This window comes from Salmo salar, chromosome ssa12 (assembly GCF_905237065.1).
Source record: "Salmo salar chromosome ssa12, Ssal_v3.1, whole genome shotgun sequence".
In the NCBI taxonomy this organism is placed as follows: domain Eukaryota; kingdom Metazoa; phylum Chordata; class Actinopteri; order Salmoniformes; family Salmonidae; genus Salmo; species Salmo salar.
In genome coordinates, this window is record NC_059453.1 from 49,039,296 (window position 1) to 49,061,661 (window position 22,366).

Genomic DNA, 22,366 nt, shown 5'->3' on the forward strand with positions numbered 1-22,366 from the left:
TGTCCTCAAAAGTGACTACACCTCAGCAATTTATAACAATTTGTATCTGAAAGGTGAGATTTTAACCTTTCTTGGAATATGCAGCATTACTAGTTATTGTTTATGGCCCTCTCATGATAAATAATTACTTTTGGGAATTACGTAGATTGCATTTTGTTACATTTAGCTGTTTTAAAGGCACTGTTATCACCCTCTTCAGAGGAGCTTTATTTCATAGACTAAAGCATGTTACCTCTCGCACCCCCAGTCTTGCGCAATACTCGGTCTCTCTGGAAGATAGATGTATCCTATCATAATAAATACACTACTTTGACAGACAGCACCTCCCCTAGCCTACTCTCTACCCACCACGATACCTCGTATGGGTACGCTTTTCATGGTCAACTTTTCCTTTGAACCGTATTCCAGGTCGCAAGTTTTCAGTTCCCAACTTTCTTCCTTCCCACTATTCTCAGGCACGGCAGCAGCTGCTCCTTCCAGACCCTCCGCTATTTCTCCACGCTTCGACTCACACTTACTCTCTACAGCTTTCCCAATCTCCATTTCACTCCCTCTATGATCACAACTATCCAGAGGAGGCTGGTGGGAGGCGCTATAGGAGGACAGGCTCATTGTAATGGCTAGAATGGAATAAATGGAACGGAGTCATAAGTGGTTTTCATGTGATTGATTAGTTTGATACCGTTACATTATTCCAATCCAGCCATTACAATGAGCCCATCCTCCTATAGCTCCTCCTCCACTGCTACTATCAGAAGTAGAAGGATCAAGGAACTCAAGCATAGTTTTATTTTATTATTCATGAAAAGCAGGAGGTGTATAAACTTGAGATGCCGGTTTCCTTTTTGGAGATCTGCTTCCGATTTTCCGCCATCTTTTTTTGCTCGTCTTATCTTCGCATTAGTCATCGTGATCATTATTTTTCTTCTTGTCCTCCATCCTGCTCAAGTTCTCACTTTTCTGCTCATTTAGCAGCATTTTTCTGTAGTCCGCCCTGAGTAGATCTAGCTTGCTTCGTGGTATACCACTCAGGTTTTTATGAGAAGGACCCCATATAGTGATGAGGTGTCCTCAAACTTGCCTATTTTATGGTTCTAGACACAGGGAATTCAGAACACAGCCTTTCCTCTCAAGGTTAAAGCATTTGGCTGCTGAAGTACAGCAGTGTTTATGTACCTTTAACGTATTTACCATTTGCCCTCACCAAGAAGAGGTAATAGTTGAGTATCCCTTGGTAAATGGGCAGATGTATAATCATTTAAAATACATTTCAACCATGAGGTTTTCATTCCATCTTTTATGCATACTTTTAGCTATCTCTCGTATACTGTGCAAAATGTAATTGTCTTGAAACTACTCTGCATGATCTGTTTATTGAGAAACAATATTTGTGCAAGAATATAAAATAAACAAATAGGAGAAACTCACTTGTACAGGACAAAGCACTTACTCCCAAAATAACTCACCACTGTAAGTACATAGTCATATAAAATCAATATGGAGAGAGAGTGAGCAAGAGAGATCTTTATAGTAAAAAATGTGAGACTCAATGGGGTGTGATGAGTGTACAATCACACATGACCTCAGGCTTCTACGCTGTGTAGAGCAGGAACCTAATGTACTGAACATACATCTAGTTTCACCACACATTATTAACCACAATCATTAGTGTGATGATAGATCAAATGAAGATGGATCAAAATGATTGATGTGAACGAAATGAACCAGCTGTCATTGTCCTGAAGAGCTACTGGGGATGCAGGCCTTCGTTCCAGCCCAGCAATACCACACCTGATTTAACTTTGCATGGTCCAGATTGAAGATCATGATTAGTTAATTATTTGAAACAGGGGTGTTAATGCTAGGCTGAAGCAAATGCCGGCACACCATGAATGGGATTTGGAGACCCCTGGAATAGACCTTGATTTAATAGAGGCATGATACGGCGATAATGTGTATTGTGTTCTCTAAGCTTTTGTCATGCAGGGATGTTGGGACAATATTTTATCACAACACAAGACAAAGGCTGCTGTATGACAGGTGTAGAGTTTCCTTAATGTTTCTTTGCATGTTCTATGCACAAGGGGTCGCTGCAGGAGAGATGGGAAAACAATAGGCAGTCAGGAAGGATTGCGAAATGTAATGGACACAGAAATGCCTACAACACTTTTAATTATTTTCCGTAGGGGTATATCTTTTCAGGGTTAAATCACTTAGATAAGACACACATTTTCACAATCTTACTATCCATATCTATTGATGTAGTTATTTATTATGATTCATTTTGTACACATGCTTCTCATTACCTAAAGGACAACATCCTTAAAAAGCATGACTCAAAATGCAATTAGATGAGCCAGTCGAATTGCATTTGTCTGATACATCTGTAATGTCTTTAAGAATTTACTAAGACACACAAAACAGCTCCCAACAGCATACAAGAAAATCCCCTCCAAAATCCCCAAAGTGCCCTTCAACTTAATTATCTTCATCTGCCTGTTGTTTCTTGCTGAAGTTTTATCCTCATAGCAGATGGTGCATCTTAAACAACAACACATCGCTTAAACAGAATACCAGTGGCTACCTTATCTTTCAAAGACTTGTCTATAAGACTGAAGCTCTTGGTGGAGGAAGCCTTTGTGGTGGTGGTTATAAAGGATGATTAGTCCATGAATTAGCAATGTGTTTTAAGGGAGCTGTTAACAGGATGTAGCGATGGTCTAATAGCTGGATGTGTGGGGATAGATAGGGGATATGGGGGAGTGATGTCTTTGTTTGAGAGATGTCCCAGGCTACTTTAGCCCTCATTAGGTGCCAAATGGAAAACAAACGACTGAAACAGGGAGGGACTACCTGAAGATGTCCAATAAGAAACACTATTTTTAGTGTTACTGTTCTTTAGCAATTATTTTGCTAAGGTTTCACAGACAGGGACTTTTTGACCCTTTCGTGATTTAAAGGCACAAATATCTAAGTTTTATTTCCAGTGCTACCCCTGGTTGGTCACTTTTCGGGTGCATAAATGCTCAGTCTCTTCACTCTTTCTCCACTCAGCTCTCTTCACGGAGGTCCCTCATGACACCACAACGCATAGCGGTCAGGATGTGGAGATGGCCTGTTCATTCCGGGGAGCGGGACCCTCCTACTCCCTGGAGATCCAGTGGTGGTACATGAAGAACCACAGAGACTGGCCAGAGAAACCCGCCTGGACCTCCAATCAGGTGAGCCGCTGAGAGGAAAGTTACGGTTGGAGGGCGGGACTTGCCTTTTAAGGGGAGAATGTTTTTGGCCGTTGGGTGTTTGAGTGACACGTGAGTCAATGATCCGAGTTACTAGTCTGTGATATTTTCTTGTTTCATAAAAGAGTAGCCCTGTATCTGATTATCATTATCATCAATATTTGATTAATTCTCAGCGAAGATATTTATTATCTTTTAAATGTATTCTAAATGTACAGCAGTCGGGTTTCAGACCAGGTCAAAGAACTATCTCTGCTGCATCCACAGTTATAAATTATGTTAAGTGTATGGATAAAAAGCAACATTGTGCTGCCCTCTTCATTGACCTGTCAAAGGCTTTCGATATTGTTGATCACTCACTGCTAATTCAGAGGCTTTCCTCAAATTGACCTAGACCAGGCTGCATGTAACTAGTTAAGAAATACTATACAGATAAATCTCAATGTACAGTACATTCTGAAAATATTTAGACCCCTTGAATAAAAACATTTTTGGTGCGTTACAGCCTTATTCAAAAATTGCTAAAATAGTTTTTTTCCCCCCCCTCATCAATCTACACACAATACCCCATAGCAATAAAGCAAAAACTGTTAATTAGACATTTTTGCATTTTTGCTTTAGTTTTAAATGAACTGAAAAAGTATTATTTACATACATTTTCAGACCCTTTACACAGTACTTTGTTGAAGCACCTTTGGCAGCAATTACAGCCTTGAGCATTCTTGGCATAACACTACAAACTTGGCACACCTGTATTTGGGAAGTTTCTCCCATTCTTCGCTGCAGATCCTCTCAAGCTCTGTCAGGTTGGATGGGGAGCGTCGATGCACAACTATTTTCAGGTCTCTTCAGAAATGTTAGATCAGGTTCAAGTCGGGGTTCTGGCCCAGCAATTACAGCCTTGAGTATTCTTGGGTATAACGCGACAAACTTGGCACATCTGTCTGTATTTGGGAAGTTTCTCCCATTCTTCTCTGCAGATCCTGTCAAGCTCTGTCAGGTTGGATGGGGAGTGTTGCTGCACAGCTATTTTCAGGTCTATTCAGAAATGTTCGATCAGGTTCAAGTCCGGGTTCTGGCTGGGCCACTCAAGGACATTCAGAGACCCTTTGAGTTGATGCCAAAGGTTCCATTTTGTCCTCATCTGACCACAACACTTTCACCCAGTTGTCCTCTGAATCATTCAGATGTTCATTGGCAAACTTCAGACGGGCATGTATATGTGCTTTCTTGAGCAGGAGGACCTTGCGGGCGCTGCAGGATTTCAGTCCTTCACGGCATAGAGTGTTACCAATTGTTTTCTTGGTGACTATGGTCCCAGCTGCCTTGAGATCATTGACAAGATCCTCCCATGTAGTCCTGGGCTGATTCCTCACCGTTCTCATGATCATTGCAACTCCACGAGGTGAGATCTTGCATGGAGCCCCAGGCCGAGGGAGATTGACAGTTCTTTTGTGTTTCTTCCATTTGCGAATAATCGCACCAACTGTTGTTACCTTCTCACCAAGCTGCTTGGCGATGGTCTCGTAGCCCATTCCAGCCTTGTGTAGGTCTACAATCTTGTTCCTGACATCCTTGAAGAGCTCTTTGGTCTTGGCCATGGTGGAGAGTTTGGAATCTGATTGATTGATTGCTTCTGTGGACAGGTGTCTTTTATACAGGTAACAAACTGAGATTAGGAGCACTCTCTTTAAGAGTGTGCTCCTAATCTCAGCTCGTTACCTGTATAAAAGACACATGGGAGCCAGAAATCTTTCTGATTGAGAGGGGGTCAAAGACTTATTTCCCTCATTAAAATGTAAATCAATTTATAACCGTTTTGACATGCGTTTTTCTGGATTTTTTTGTTGTTATTCTGTCTCTCACTGTTCAAATAAATCTACCATTAAAATTAAAGACTGATCATTTCTTTGTCACTTGGCAAACGTACAAAATCAGCAGGGGATCAAATACTTTTTTCCCTCACTGTATGCTGTTCTCTAGAGTGCATAAAAATAAGTCTGATTTAAGCATACGTACAGTGGGGGAAAAAAGTATTTGATCCCCTGCTGATTTTGTTCATTTTCCCACTGGGAGCCTGGCGATCCGGCTGAGGCATGAGAGCCTGACGAGCCGGTTGAGGCAGGGAAGCCTGGCGATCAGGTTGAGGGATGAGAGCCTGTAGCAGTTCCTGGACCCTTCGTCATTAATTTAATTTAAAAAAACACTCCCTGTTGCTTCCCTTAGGTGAGGTGTTATTCTGTAACAAGTTTGCTGAGAGTCGGGAAGCAAGTTCAGGGAGTGAGTGTTTTATTAAATAAAATAAAGACGAACCACAAACGCACCGACATGAAAACAGAGTCAATAACACCTGAGGAAAGAACCAAGGGGAGTGACAAATATAGGGAAGATAATCAAGTAGGTGATGGAGTCCAGGTGAGTATCATGAGGCGCAGGTGCGCAAGACGATGGTGCGGGATAATCAGCAGCCTGATGACCTAGAGGCCAGAGAGGGTGTATATGTGACACTGTGCTTACAAATATATGGGCATCTGGATAGATTAAAAGCTGTCTTTTAAAAAGCATGTTGATGAGTTAGTTAATTAAGAAGTTGAGAATAAAGATGGGCTTCTTCTATAGAAATAGGTCTTGCCTCTCGCTAAATAGTAGAAAGCAGATTATTCAGTCGATGTTCCTATCGGTCCTACACTATGGCGACATCATGTATATGAACACAGCAGCCACTTCATTAACGCCATTAGATGCAGTTTACCATTGCACACTCCACTTTATTACGGATGACAGTTTTAGTACTTATCACTGTATTCTCTACCAGAAAGTTGGTTGGCCCTCTTTGATGTCACATAGATTGATACATTGCTAAGTTTTCATTCCTAAAGCCCTTTTACAAAAAGTCCCACTGTACCTAACATCATTACTAAACTTTAGACATACGAGTTACCACATCCGGTCTCAGGGATGGCTAATTCTGGAAATTCCTTTGATCTCTATTGAGTTAGGTAAATCAGCTCTTAGTTTTCTTGCATCTTATTTGTGGAACACTTTTTTAAAGGTTCTGGTGCCTCTAGGGCAATTCAGAAAGCTGATTGAGGACCTTATTACTGATGAATGTGTTTGTTTTTTATGACCGTGTTTTTCTTGCATTTTTGCATGCATTTTGTATTTATATTTTGTTATGTGTATTTTATGTAATTTATGTAATTCATGGCTCATCTGTAAAGGAAACCTTGGTCTCAGTATGACTCCCTGATAAAATATAGGTTAAATAAAATAAATTAAAAAATGGAAAAAACATTCATTAAGCCCACATGGACTTTGTTAACACACTATTACCATAAATATAGATAATGTTCATTACATTACATTACATTACATTACATTTTAGTCATTTAGCAGACGCTCTTATCCAGAGCGACTTACAGTAGTGAATGCATACATTTCAAACAATTTCATACATTTTTTTCTGTGCTGGCCCCCCGTGGGAATCGAACCCACAACCCTGGCGTTGCAAACACCATGCTCTACATCCGGGTTAGGGGAGGGTTTGGCCGGAACCCTACTGTTGACAGAACTGAATCGACTGAATCCACATTTGTCTATAATACAGCACACAGAGGAAATACATTACCCGCAGCCCTTGGCATTGGAAATAATATATAATTGCTGATTAGCATTTTACTAGCGCTGTGGGATGAGGTTGACTATTATAACTTAGGGAAACTTAAACCCCCTGCTGTGACGCTAGACACTATAATTGGCACTAAGGAAGGAATAGATTTTCCAAATCTCTGTTCAATGCATAATGCATACCTATGCCCCTAAGAGCATTAACAACTTCATAGTTAAGAACACTATAATAATATGGAAGAAAATGAAACATATTCTACAAGAACCAATATCACTCCCTAAAAATACAACCTTATGGAACAATCCTTGGATAGGTTTTCAGAATAAATTGGTCCAAATGTAAAACTAAAGACATAGAAACCATAAATGAATTGGTAACAGGAAATACATGTATCTCCATGACAGAATAAAAAAATACATTTTGGACTGACCAATGTATATAGTTTCAAATACATGCAATTTAAAGGTTAAATATCACAAAATGACGATTTGAAATATTTTGGACACCAGAGCAATCTTGAGGGAATCTTATTTGAGTCAAAAAAAGAATGTTCATATGATAGGGAAGATATACTGTACAAAACCTTGTAGAGAGCATATCCAACTGACAATCTCTTAGAAAAAAACCCAAAAAACTATTGGAACCAAGACTTAAAAAGAACTGATGTTGGCACAAGATGGGGGGGGGGGGGGAAGTTGGAGCATAACTAATGAAATTACAGTTAACGAAAATGTACGATTAATCTAGTATAAACGAATGTATAGAATTTATTGTACAAGAGACAAAATTCACAAATTAGCACAACAGCAGAGTCATGTCTTAAGTGTAAAACTAATAATGACTCAATAATCCATGCTTTCTGGGAATGCTATGAAGCCCAAAAGTTATGGGTGGAGCTAGAAAGTTGGCTGTCAGAACTATTACAATGTAAACTTATTTGAATCTGTCTGTCTGCATATTTCAAGACATAAACACTGATCTTGAAAAAACGTATACTAAAAACTTGGAAATCAATCAATCCGCCATCATTAACACAATGGAAAGATCTAATGATTTATTATTGTAATATTGAAATGGCCTGCAGGTCTGGGCAAATGAGATGTATCCATCCGTCTGTAAGTTGTTGTTTGTATATATAAGTTTGTATCTGGAGTGAAAGAAAAGACAAATAAAATATTATTTAAAAATAATTAATACCTTCCCCTCCCCAACTTTCCCAGATAGCCTCTTCAATTGACGCCACGAAATAGCTAGCAGACATAACAACAAAACATATATTAGACTACCCAGTGTGGATAGGAACTAGTTTATTTGAGCACAGTGCTAAAGGTTTTGAATTGCAGATGTGCGTAAGCAAATATATGTACGCAGTATCGCATTCCACTGGTTCAGGTGGTGTCACGTCCTGACCAGTAAAATGATAATTTGTCATGGTAGTATGGTCAGGGCGTGGCAAGGGGTGTTGTTTCTGTGTGTTTTGGGGTTTGTTTGTTTCCAGGGGATATGTTCTAGTTTTCTTTTTCAATGTGTGGCCAAGTATGGCTTCCGGTGTCTTTCGTTGTCTCTGATTGGAAGCCATACTTAGGCAGCCTGTTTTTCCTGTGTTTTTGTGGGTGGTTGCTTTCTGTATAGTCTGTGTACCTTGCAGAACTGTTGATTGTCGGTTTGTTGTTTTCGTTTAAGTGTTCACTCTCTTTAATAAATTACGAAGATGAGCACTATACCCGCTGCGTTTTGGTCACCTTTCATCGACGCCTGTGACAGATGGTGGAGTCTAACACATTTTCATTTGTTGATTGTCTGACGTTTGACATATTTGAAAGTATGTTGACATATACGGTATATGCTATATATATATATATATATATTTACCTTTATTTTAACAGGGAGTCATGCTGAGATCAAGGTGTCTTTCACAGATGAGCCCTGTATACACATCAATATACATCAATATACAATCTGCACATCAATAAACATCAATATACACATCAATATTCACATCAATACACTAAAAGCAAAACACAATCATAGAAAAACATGTGAAGTCATATTTGATTATATCTCAATTGATACTGTATGTCACTTGCTAATGTTATTTCAGCCATATGCCTGACTTATTTTAATAAATTCCTTATAGGTGGTGCCAATGGAGGAGATGTCTAAGGATGCCACCAAAATAAGTGTGAGGAGACACATGTACAGTATACAGTACTGCACTGTAAACTAAATGGACTCTTAACTAAACATGATTAACTCATTATTAACCTAATTACTTCTGTTGAAACCCAGGAATATGAATCATATTCATATGACTCACAAATACATGATCTCCTGCCACAGGTGGTGAAAGTGGCTGGGAGCAACATCTCCCACAAGCTCCGTCTCTCCAGCGTCAAGCAGTCAGACGAGGGCACATACGAGTGCCGTGTCATCGACTTCAGCGGCAGCGTGGCGCAGCACCACCGCGTCCGGGCCTACCTCCAGGTGGAAGCCGAGAAATGGCTGGGCCACGGGTCAGCAGACACCCAGCCCCAGGAGCCCCGACACAAGGGACAGGGGAGCCAGGTGCACCCCCACCAAACACAGGACTGGGAACTGAAGAGGCGATCGGCCGATGACAGCACAGCGGACTGCACTGAGAGCTGTGTGCTCTAGAGTTTGGTTCTGTGTCCAGATAGGAAGAACAGGAGTGCATGTTCCCGATAATCTTAAGAAGGATGATTATATTTACACCAGCGGAGGCCTGGACAAAAACTGCTTAATTTATAAGTTCGTTTATGAATCGATTTGTTTGGTTGTTTGTTAATCTGAGATTTGTTTCTGCTTGTTTGAATTCGGATTGTCACAGACCACCAGAGGGCATGATCGTGTTGTCTTGGTTCTTAATGTAATGTTATTTCTCACTGTCTTTGTTAAATGCTTTGTCCATGATTTCTGACTCTGGGGTTGTGATGTGTGAAGATGAGGGTGTCGTTGGGTGGAAAGGATGCAAGGAAGGCCTGTATCTCAATAGTCTCAAGTATCTTCCTTCCTTTGTCTCCTTTCCTTAATAAGCACTGATCTGAAATGAATGGAAAGGACAGAGCAATATATACTTTCGGGCTCCTGAGTGGCGCAGCGGTCTAAGGCACTGCATCTCAGTGATAGCGACATCACTACAGACCCTGGTTTGATTCTAGGCTGTAACACAACCGGCCATGATTGGGAGTCCCATAGGGTGGTGCACAATTGGATTCCTGCATCATCCAGGTTAGGGTTTGGCCAGGGTAGACTGTCATTGTAAATAAGAATTTGTTCTTAACCGACTTGCCTAGTTAAAAGGTTAACTAAAATACTGAACAAAAATATAAACGCAACATGCAACAATTTCAAAGATTTTATTGAGTTACAGTTCATAGAAGGAAATCAGTCAATTTAAATACATTTATTAGCCCTAATCTATGGAGTTCACATGACTGGCCAGGGGCGCAGCCATGGGTGGGCCTGGGAGGGCATAGGCCCACTCACTTGGGAGCCAGGTCCACCCACTGGGAAGCCTGGCCCAGACAATCAGAATGAGTTTTTCCCCACAAAAGGGCTTTATTACGATCCCGCAGGTGAAGAAGCCAGATGTGGAGGTCCTGGGCTGGTGTGGTTACACGTGGGCTGTGGTTTTGTGGCCAGTTGGACGTACTGCTAAATTCTCTAAAATGATGTTATGGCTTATGGTAGAGAAATTAACATTACATTCTCTGGAAACAGCTCTGTTGGATATTCCTGCAGTCACCATGCCAATTGCATGCCCCCCTAAAAACTTGAGATATCTTTGGCATTGTGTTGTGTGACAAAACTGTACATTTTAGAGTGGCCTTTTATTGTCTGTGTAATGATCATGCTGTTTAATCAGCTTTTTGATATGCCACACCTGTCAGGTAGATGGATTCCTGCTCTTGGAAAATAATAAATGCTCACTAACATGTAAACAAATTTGTGCACATCATTTGAAAGAAAGACGCTTTTTTTGCATACAGCATGAATCATTTCTGGGTTCTTTCATTTCAGCTCAAGAGAAATGGGGCCAAAACTTTACATGTTATGTTTACAATTTTGTTCAGTATAGTAGCTACCAACCCAGGTATTTCTGTACATGAAGTTATGAATTAGAGGAAGTGATTCAGGAGTATTTAGACCCCATAGTTCATCGAAAGATACATTTTGCTCTCCGTGACATACACTTTGAAATACCTTGTTTCTTAATGGTCTTTAATGGAAACGTATTCCAAAAAAAGCTGCAGTATTTACATGTAAATAACAATTTAATTGATCAAGCTCTGTGAAAGGACTTTGAAGGTTGTTCTTTGGTTTGTACCTACATTTTGCTTTGATGTTTTGTAAAAAAAAAATCTTGATCGAAATGTGTAACTTTCTAAACCACATCTAGAATATCCAACGTAAACCCAAACATACATGTATGCCTTCATCACATTGAATAAATTGTATATTATCTCCACACCGTACACACACACACACACACTTTTCCTATCAGCACAACACAATGTACTAAGTGCTAATTAACCAAATGAATCATTGCACACTATGGGCCAGTTTCCCAGCCCCAGATTAAACCTAGTCCTGGACTAAAATGCATTTTTAATGGAAATTCTCCATTGAGAATGATTGTTAGTCCAGAACTACGCTAAATCTGTGTCTGGGAAACCTGCCCTGAGAATATGTTAATTCTAGCTTTTTTGTCTCAACTAACGCCGGGTCTTTTTTTGTGCAATTATTTCGTCAATGGAGTTAAAATGACAAGCTATGTTTTTTTTAAACTCTTCTCATCCTCCTCTTCTTGACTGTATTTGTTCTTCAATCTAAGTGATGCTGTTTGATAGCTATTCTGTTAAATACATTGATTTGATGGAGAAAAAAAAAACCTTGGTCTTTGGAATTCTTTTTTATTGTTCAGTTACAGGACTACGATGTCTGCGTGATCTCCTGTCAGAGAAAAATTGTATCACAAAAAATCGAAACGTTTCATCACGATAGTTGATTAAACAGTTGTATATCAATGGAGGTATTGAATGCACAACAGGGCAATGGATGCTTCTGTTCTTTTACATCTGCTTTGCTGTGATCAGGAATCTACCAGAAAATACTTTGAAGCATCTACAGTATCAATATACACTGAGTGTACAAAACATTTAGCATCTACAGTGTCAATATACACTGGGTGTACAAAACATTAAGAACACCCCCCCAGAACAGCCTTAATTCGTTGCACCGTAGGCAGTTCTTGACTCCAACCTTATTGATGTCACTTGTTAAATCCACTTCAATCAGTGTAGATAAGGGGAAGGTACCAACTACAGATAAAATGAACTCACCAGTAGTGTTCAGTGCAGAGAACCTTGTGTTCCTCAGTCGACGGTTTGTCCTGTTTTTTTCCTCTCAATAATGAAAAGGTAACAAGGTGTATGAAAGTAATGTATTCAAATAAAAAAATGGTGAATACCATAGAATAGAAGACAGGCAGTTACTGTTACGCATTTTATGAATCTTTTTTAAAGATTCTCCAATGGTAATAGATAGTAAGGACAACAATTCATATTTTAATTTAGTCAAGTTGGTTTTAACATACAGTACATACAACAATGGAATAATACTACAAGGGTTATAAGCTAGGTTTAATAGAAGGGTTACAAGCCACAATAAAACTAGGGTTAATTGAACTATTTCACATTCTCTGTTTGTTCATAGCAGATTGGGATACAGTGCACTGCTGCTACCTATAGTGATAACAATGAATTACAATTACTGATGCTCTTCAGTCTGCCTAGCTGCACTTCTCTTGTACAGATGATAGAAGTCAATGTAACACTATCCAATCACCTGACTCCTACCTGTTCTCCATTTCACAGTGATACATTAAATGCAATGTGTGATTTTAAGGCATTACAGTTCGAAGAGGGTTAATGTTTAGCAAGCACACACACACATATGACCTATATCAACCTTCATTCAACCAGTGGGGAACTTCTAATCTTTTTCTCGATGGTGGCTGTTATTCAATTGGACATTGGAATAAGTATTATACCGATCGTCAGTGGCCATACTCAACTACAATACTCCAACAAATGTTTTAGCGTAAGCCAAGCGTTGTATATCAGCGGGACTGTAACGATCGTCTGGAAGAGGGGACCAAGATGCAGCGTGGTGAGTGTTCATATTGAATTTTAATAATACAAAAAACTTGAACATAAGACACAAACGAACGCCAACAGTTCTGTCGGTGCAAACCACACAACAGAAACAACTACCCACAAAACCCCAAAGGAAAACAGGCTGCGTAAGTATGATTCCTAATCAGAGACAACGATAGACAGCTGCCTCTGATTAGGAACCCTACTTGGCCCAAAACAAAGAAATACAAAAACATAGAAAAAGGAACATAGAACGCCCACCCAATGTAACACCCTGGCCTAACCAAAATAAAGAACAAAAAACCCCTCTCTATGGCCAGGGCGTTACAGGGACCCAGTTTGTTTAGAAAGGACTTCATGCTCAAACAAGAAGCAGCTCCTTTCTTTAGCACCATGTCAATGACGTCCCTCACACAAATCCCCTTCACTGCTTTCACCTCATTGGCATTAATCCCTTTCTGTTACAGAAGTCCATCCAGCAAAACATCAGTAACAGGCTTTGACACTCAAGCCACAAACTCCTTCCCCACAGAGCGCTGTTGTTTCTCTGCAGAACTCAGAACTCAGTTGTTCCTTTGCTGAATCACTCTCAGCCTGGAAGAGGTAGAATATACCTCTGCAAAAACTAAAGAGAAACCCTGCCGCAGCAGTGCGTCTTGATCCAGGTTAGTCAGTTAGTGAGTTTAATAACATGGAACGATACAAAACAAGAAAAGCGTCTGACATGGAAACTTAAACAATACTACCTGATGACTGATAACAGCGGTTCGTAATCAAGGGAGTAATGAAGTCCAGGTGTGACTGTTGATGCTGAGATGCAGGTGTGCATAAAGATAGGTTTCCAGGACCGGTGGTTAGCATACTGGTGATGTCGCGTGCCGGAGCAGGAGTGGACGTGACAATTGTTTACACTTTCTTTGTTTATATCTATTAGTAATGTTTGCTTTTTGCACTATAATTTGCATTGTCAGATGTTCTTGCAGATTTTTCTCCTTTTATCCCTCCTCTCAAATCAAATCAAATCGTATTCACCTTACAGTGAAATGCTTACTTAAGAGCCCCTAACTGAAAGTGCAGTTTAAAAAAATACGGATAAGAATAAGAGATAAAAGTAACAAGTAATTAAAGAGGAGCAGTAAAAATAACAATATATACAGGGGGGTGCCGGTACAGAGTCAATGGGTGGGGGCACCAGTTAGTTGAGGTAGTATGTACATGTAGGTAGAGTTAATTAAAGTGACTATGCATAGATGACAACAGAGAGTGGCAGTGGTGTTGAGAGGGGATGGGGGGGGGGGATGGGGGGCAATGTGAATAGTCTGGGTAGCCATTTGACTAGATGTTCAGGAGTCTTATGGCTTGGGGGTAGAAGCTGTTTAGAAGCCTCTTGGACATAGACTTGGCGCTCCGGTACCGCATGCCGTGTGGTAGCAGAGAGAACAGTCTATGACTAAGGTGGCTGGAGTCGTTGACAATTTTCAGGGCCTTCCTCTGACACTGCCTGGTATAGAGGTCCTGGATGGCAGGAAGCTTGGCTTCAGTGATGTACTGGGCCGTTCGCTCCACCCTCTGTAGTGCCTTGCAGTCGGAGGCCGATCAGTTGCCATACTAGGCAGTGATGCAACCCGTCAGGATGCTCTCGATGGTGCAGCTGTAGAAACTTTTGAGGATCTGAGGACCCATGCCAAATCTTTTCAGTCTCCTGAGGGGGAAAAGGTTTTGTCTTGCCCGCTTCACAACTGTCATGGTGTGCTTGGACCATGTTAGTTTGTTGGTGATGTGGACACCAAGGAACTTGAAGCTCTCAACCTGCTCCACTGCAGCCCCGTCGATGAGAATGGGGGCGTGCTCGGTCCTCTTTTTCCTGTAGTCCACAATCATCTCCCCACTCCTCCTGCTCTGGCAAAAAAGAAATCAGCTGTTACTCCTAATCCTATTCCTGTTGCAGCCCCTGCTCCTAGTCCTAGCCCAGCCACTCCAGCTGCTGTCCCAATTTCTACTACTCCTCCTGCTTTAACTGATGTCCCTCTGTAAACTGCTGCCTTTTATCTGTCCCCAATCCCTTTACTTTTGCATTTCCCATCACTAATCCAACCACCTGTAATGTCTGCTTTGCAGGGCCTTTGTTTATAGCATATTTTTTTGCACCAGGTTCTGCACCATTCATCCCACCATCACTCCTTCTGATACTCCTACTCCTCATGGCGGAAGTCATTCACTGTCAATGGAGAAGTCCGCAACACTACATTGGGAGTGCCGCACTAAGCTGCAGTGCCCTCTGTGTACCGCATGTGTTAAATATTTTCAACTCTTGCAATGCTTTACCGTGCGGTGGTACAAATGGAAGTACACACACAGACTCCAACTAGCTAGCTTTTAGCTACTTGAAAAGCGAAGCACATATGGGTCAAGTATGGAAAATGCATTTGGTGCCTTTTGCCGCACCTGCTGCTCCTGCTTCAACTACTCCTACTGTCCCTGTTCCCTCCATCCATGCAATAACGTCTTCATTGTTTCTTTGATTATATCCATCGGTAATGTTTGCTTTTTATTGTTTCAAAACACATATGCATCTGGTGGACATTGGGCACTAGTCCTCTTCCTGTTGCAGCCCCAGCTCCTCGTCCTACCCCAGCCACTCCAGCCTGTAAACCACCTACTGTCCCGCATGCTGCTCCTGATGCACCTGCTGCTCCTGCCCCTAATTCATCTACTGACCCTACTTGAACTTCATTATTTTATCCATCTCCTTTTCCCTTCCCCTGTTCACTCCATACCTGTAAACATGTCTTCATTGTTTACATCTTCTTGGTTTATATCTATCAGTAATGTTAGCTTTTTTGTCTTTGAACCATCATTTGTATGGTCAGATGTTTGTTTCAACCTTTGCTCATTTTATCCATCCTCTCACTCCTCATGCTGTGACTACAACGTCCTGCTGCTCCTAATCTTATTCCTGTTGCAGTCTCAGCTCCTAGTCCTAGCCCAGCCACTAGAGCTGCTGTTGTGCCTGCTGCTCCACCTGCCGCTACTGTCCCTGCTTCTAATTCTGCTGTCTGTCCCAAAACTGCTAACTTTTCTTTCTCCCCATCGTTTCTTTTTTTCCCCCATACAGAGTACATACTACAGGTATACGTATGCCCGCAGGCCTCTTGCCTAAGCACTCCCAAGATTCCTTCCCCTTCCCCCATCAATTTACAGAAATACTCATCATAAACGTTGATATAAGATACAAGTGTTTTACATAGAATTAAAGATGCACTTCTCCTTAATGCAACCGCTGTGTCAGATTCAAAAAAGCTTTACGGCAAAAGCGCACCATGCGATAATCTGAGTACAGCGCTCAGCCACCAAAACAAGCCATACAGATACCCGCCATGTTGTGGAGTCAACAAAAGTCAGAAATAGCATTATAAATATTCACTTACCTTTGATGATCTTCATCGGAATGCACTCCCAGGAATCCCAGTTCCACAATAAATGTTTGTTTTGTTTCGATAAAGTCCATATTTATGTCCAAATACCTCCTTTTTGTTCACGCGTTCAGTTCACTATTCCAAATGCAGAAGGCGCATGCACTAAGTCCAGACGAAAAGTCCAAAAAGTTGCATTACATTTTGTAGAAACATGTCAAACGATGTATAGAATCAATCTTTAGGATGTTTTTATCATAAATCTTCAATAATATTCCAACCGGACAATTCCTTTGTCTTTAGAAATGAAAAGAAACTCAGCTCGCTCTCACGGCTGCTCGCGTGACTGAGCTCATGGCATTTTTCCAGACACCTGGTTGAAACAGCTCTTATTCTCTCCCCATTCACAGTAGAAGCATGAAACAACGTTCTAAAGACTGTTGACATCTAGTGGAAGCCTTAGGAAGTGCAATATGACCCCACAGACACTGTATATTAGATAGGCAATCACTTGAAAAACTACAAACCTCAGATTTCCCACTTCCTGGTTGGATTTTTCTCAGTTTTTTGCCTGCCGTATGAGTTATGTTATACTCACAGACATCATTCAAACAGTTTTAGAAACTTCAGTGTTTTCTATCCAAATCTACTAATAATATGCATATCCTAGCTTCTGGGCCTGGGTAGCAGGCAGTTTACTCTGGGCACCTTATTCATCCAAGCTACTCAATACTGCCCCCAGATCCCAAAGAAGTTACCAACGCAGGACATCCAAGAAGATCTCTCTTCCTCAAAGGAACACTGGCTTGTATCCAGCTGCAGAAGGAGTTTGTAATTGCCGAAAACTGTATCCCCTAATGAGAGGGCGGGATCAGAGCTCCAATTTGCAATGGGGCCGACCAATCAGCTGCCTGGGGGAATCCAGGAAGCCATTTCCTGAAATACACACATACATATACACAAACCCACAAAACAGAAACTGGGGAACATAACAGAGCTGTTCTCTCATTTGTGTCTGGAAGTTGCTAGCAAGTTAGCTTGGGTGCTTGACTGCTATTTTTTTTATTATTACTATTATGAACAAAACAAATACAAAAACAGAAATATACAAACATAAACCTAACAGACAAGGATATTACATATCGAAATAAATTTTTTATTTGATACAGTTACCTATTGCTTTTTTGTTTTTACACTTACTAATAATTTCTAAATGATATTTAACTTCTATCTTAAACAATGTGAAGAGAGGTTTGTTCTCCAACCACTTAATTTTATGGATAAAGAATCTTCCATGAAAAATAAACAAATGACAATGAAAGTTAAATCAGGGTCCATATAATTTGGATCAAAATAAAACAATATTTCAGAGTCTTTCAAATGAACATTAATAGTAGTTTCTTTTAAAATAACATCTTTTAACTCACTCCAAAATCTTCTGACATTAGAACAGTCCCAAAATAAATGGACAAGAGTCTCTGGGTCACAACCACAAAATACACATTCGTTATCAATATCTGTTTTGAATCTGTGTATAATAACGTTCTTTACAGGGGTGCTTGACTGCTGTTGTTAGTACAAAACACTTGGATCAACCCTTAAAAAGATGGGTGGGGCTAAAGCTTAAGAGGAGGTGAATGATGTTGAATGGTTGTAGACAAAGAAGGGCTCTCCAGTGGTAGTACCAAAACATTCAAAGGCCATTTTCTCAAAAGTGAGTTTGCAAGTTTATCAACTTTCAAATAAAACTGCTTTCCCATTGTTTCTCAAATGCATTGTATGATATACCATTTTGTAGCTCTGAGTCTCTAATTTTATCCAATGTAAAAAACACAACTTCAAATGTTGCTAGATACTGTAAGACCGATTTGAGCCGGTCAGTCACAAATAGGTAATCAATACTTATTGAAAATAAAAAGACGCAACGCTCACTCACCATAGTAGCCTAAAAAATGTGATTGTACTTCGACTCAAGTTGGTTGAGCGCCTTCCACTTCTTTTGATCATCAATATATATTTACAGACACTATAGTAAACTACAGTCTAATCATTTTTAAGTTAGTTTCATATTCAAGTTAACTGCCACGTGATTATTTGCCCATGTAGGGAGCCTACTTTATTTCAATGAGACCACACATACTAGGCGTACTCTCATGCTCAACTAGGAGAGGTAGGCTACTGAAGTTGAAGCAGCAAAATCTGAGTGTGTGAATAATGTGAAAAATATGTGTTTTTGATACAACAGGTAAACTAACGCATACAAAGCAGAAAGAGGACCATCTCCAAATAATCTGTGGGACAACAAAAATATTGTCATCCCAAAATCGTCTGTCTGACCGCCTGCAGCATGAAAAATGCCTACCGTGCCGCAATGATCTCTGTCTGGACCACAGGTATCCTGCAGGAATGCAGCCCTCTAGTGCAGTCAGTACACAACACTATGCTCATCATGTCTTAGCAGGATCAAATGGTGACAGGGGTCCCAGCAGGATCAGACAGCCAGGGACGGAGCTCAGGTGAATTTTGCAGTATGTTAACAATATCAGTGAACAATACAAAGTTCCATCTTGAATTGATGGGTAGACCTAAAGTAGCTACATGACAGCAGTTTAAGGTTAAAGCTACAGTCTGTGATCTGGGAATAATGGTCATTTCAATTACTGAACCATTGATTATTTTATTGTATAATATAATGTATAAAAGTACACCAAGGTAATTTTTTGTCATGTCTCATTTTAGGAGGATCAGATTTGAAGGCAGCCTGACAAACCTCCAAAGTTGATTTCAAAACTGTAACAAGGGTTGATAGATGCTTTTCCTGATGACACAGAACATGTCAAACAAAAATGTGAGGAAGATCTGGTAGAAGCTATTGATGAATGGATACAGATACTGTATGTTTGAATGCCTAGTCATGTCCATATAATCTCAGACATAAATTACTGCATAAGTTAAGACCATCCATAGAACGTACTATATGCCAGTGAAACTGAATTACATGCACTCAGAAATGTCATTCCTGTGCTGGAGGTGTTTGAAACACAACAGGGGACAACAGGGGGCATACTGTATTTGCAAATGTTATGGTCTTGTTGGCTGAATTCTGGCAAAGAGTATGTTCTTTTTTATCTCAGCATGTCTACAGATTCTCCCTTCTGTTTTTTTTTGCTTGGAAATGTTGATACAAGAGACTGTTATCTGAAGGAACTGTGTAACCAAGTCCTCAACTGGTAGTTCATTAAATAGTACCCGCAAAACTCCAGTCTCAAGGTCAACAGTGAAGAGGCGACTCCGGGATGCTGGCCTTCGTGGCAGAGTTGCAAAGAAAAAGCCATATCTCGGACTGGCCAATAAAAATAAAATATTAAGATGGGCAAAAGAACACAGAAACTGGACAGAGGAACTCTGCCTAGAAGGCCAGCAACCCGGAGTTGCCTCTTCACTGTTGACATTGATACTGGTGTTTTGCGGGTACTATTTAATGAAGCTGCCAGTTGAGGACTTGTGAGATGTCTATTTCTCAAACTAGACACTAATGTACTTGTCTTCATGCTCAGTTGTGCGCCGGGGCCTCCCACTCCTCTTTCTATTCTGGTTATAGCCAATTTGCGCAATCCTGTGAAGGGAGAATTACACAGCGTTGTACGAGATATTCAGTTTCTTGGCAATTTCACGCATGGAATAGCCTTCATTTCTCAGAACAAGAATAGACTGACGAGTTTGAGGAGAAAGTTCTTTGTTTCTGGACATTTTTTGCCTGTAATTGAACCTACAACTGTTGATGCTCAAGATGCTCAACTAGTCTAAAGGCCAGTTTTTTTGCTTCTTTAATCAGAACAACAGTTTTCAAATGTGCTAACATAATTACAAATGGGTTTTCTAAAGATCAATTAGCCTTTTAAAATGATGATCTTGGATTAGCTAACACAACGTGCCATTGGAACACAGGAGTGATGTTTGCTGATAATGGGCCTTTGTACGCCTGTGTAGAAATTCCATAAAAAATGTGCCATTTCCAGCTACAATAGTAATTTACAACATTAACAATGTCTACACTGTCACGTCCTGGCCAGTATAAGGGTTCATTGTCATTGTAGTTTGGTCAGGACGTGGCAGAGGGTATTTGGTTTATGTGGTTAGGGGTGGTGGTTTTGTAGTAAGGGCATTTGATTTAAGTATTCCGGGGTTTTTGGGCACTGTTTGAGATTCATGTAATTCTATGTTTAGTCTAGGTAGTCTGGTTCTATGTTTAGTTAATTGGGGTGGGGACTCTCAATTGAAGGCAGGTGTGGTCTATTTGCCTTTGATTGAGAGTCCCATATATTAGGGTGTATTTGTGTTTGTCATTTGTGGGAGATTGTTTCTTGTTTAGCGTGTGTGAGCCTAACAGGACTGTCTAGTAGATCGTGAGTACGTTGTTTATTATTTTGTGTTCACTTCTGAGTTAATAAACTTCAAGATGAGCATTGTCAATCCTGCTGCATATTGGTCCTCCTTTTCCGACGATGATTTCGCTATATCGTCTGATGACGATGACAGCCGTGACATACACTGTATTTCTGATCAATTTGATGTTATTTTAATGGACAAAAAATGTGCTTTTCTTTCAAAACAAGGACATTTCTAAGTCACCCCAAACTTTTGAACGGTAGTGTATATTTCAGGTGTATGTGTTTTTTTATTTATTTTTTTGTTTTTTTTGTTTTTTTTCCCAAACCTTTCCCTTGGGAATGAAAAAAAGGTGTGAACTGGGAAGGGAATTGTGTTGGGAGAGAATTTAGTTATTGACTATCAATCACATTTATTTCTAAAGCCCTTTTTACATCAGCAGATGTCACAAAGTGCTATACAGAAACCCAGCCTAAAACCCAAACATCAAGCAATGCAGCTGTAGAAACACAGTGGCAAGGAAAAACTCCCTAGAAAAGCGAGAACCTAGGAAGAACCCTAGAGAGGAACCAGGCTCTGAGTGGTGGCCAGTCCTCTTCTGGCTGTGCCGGGTGGAGATTATAAGAGTACATAGCCATTATAGCCAGATTGTTCTTCAAGATGTTCAAACGTTCATAGACGACCAGCAGGGTCAAATAATCGTTGGATGTGGCAGGGCTTGCAAACTATTACAGACTACAAAGGGAAGCACCACCGAGAGCTGCCCAGTGACACGAGCCTACTAGATGAGCTAAATAACTTCTATGCTCACTTCGAGGCAAGTAACACAGAAACATGCATGAGAGCATCAACTATTCCGGATGACTGTGTCATCATGCTCTCCGCAGACGATGAGAGTAAGACCTTTAAACAGGTCAACATTCACAAGGCCGCTGGGCCAGACGGGTTACCAGGACGTGTTTTCCGAGCATGCGCTGACCAACTGGCAAGTGTCTTCACTGACATTTTCAACCTCTCCCTGTCTGAGTCTGTAATACCAACATGTTTCAAGCAGACCACCATAGTCCCTGTGCCCAAGAACACCAAGATAACCTGTCTAAATGACTACCGACCACTCACGTCTGTAGCCATGAAATGCTTTGAAAGGCTGGTCATGGCTCACATCAACACCATTATCTCAGAAACCCTAGATCCACTAATTTGCATACCGCACCAACAAATCCACAGATGATGCAATTTCTATTGCACTCCACACTGCCCTTTCCCACCTGGACAAAAGGAACACCTATGTGAGAATGCTATTCATTGACTACAGCTCAGCGTTGAACACCATAGTGCCCTCTAAACTCATCACTAAGCTAAGGACCCTCGGAGTAAACAGCTCCCTCTGCAACTGGATCCTAGACTTCCTGACGGGCCGCCCCAAGGTGGTAAGGGTAGGTAACAACACATCCGCCATGCTGATCCTCAACATGGGGGCCCCTCAGGGGTGCGTGGTCAGTCCTCTCCTGTACTCCC

At 40.7% G+C, this 22,366-nt stretch overlaps 1 protein-coding gene across 2 annotated transcripts in view; it reads left to right on the plus strand.

Moving 5' to 3' along the window:
- vstm2lb (V-set and transmembrane domain containing 2 like b) overlaps positions 1-10,126 on the plus strand; it is a 76,395-nt gene extending 66,269 nt beyond the window's left edge. The window contains exons 2-4 of one of the 2 annotated variants that reach the window (XM_014132104.2): positions 3,055-3,221; positions 9,005-9,049; positions 9,208-10,124. In XM_014132104.2, the coding sequence (XP_013987579.1) occupies positions 3,055-3,221; positions 9,005-9,049; positions 9,208-9,522 (527 nt within the window). In that variant the 3' untranslated portion in view covers positions 9,523-10,124. Of the gene's footprint in view, positions 1-3,054; positions 3,222-9,004; positions 9,050-9,207 lie in introns of both variants that reach the window. The other variant, XM_045691436.1, reaches the window with a different exon arrangement.
- Positions 10,127-22,366: the final 12,240 nt, after the last annotated feature.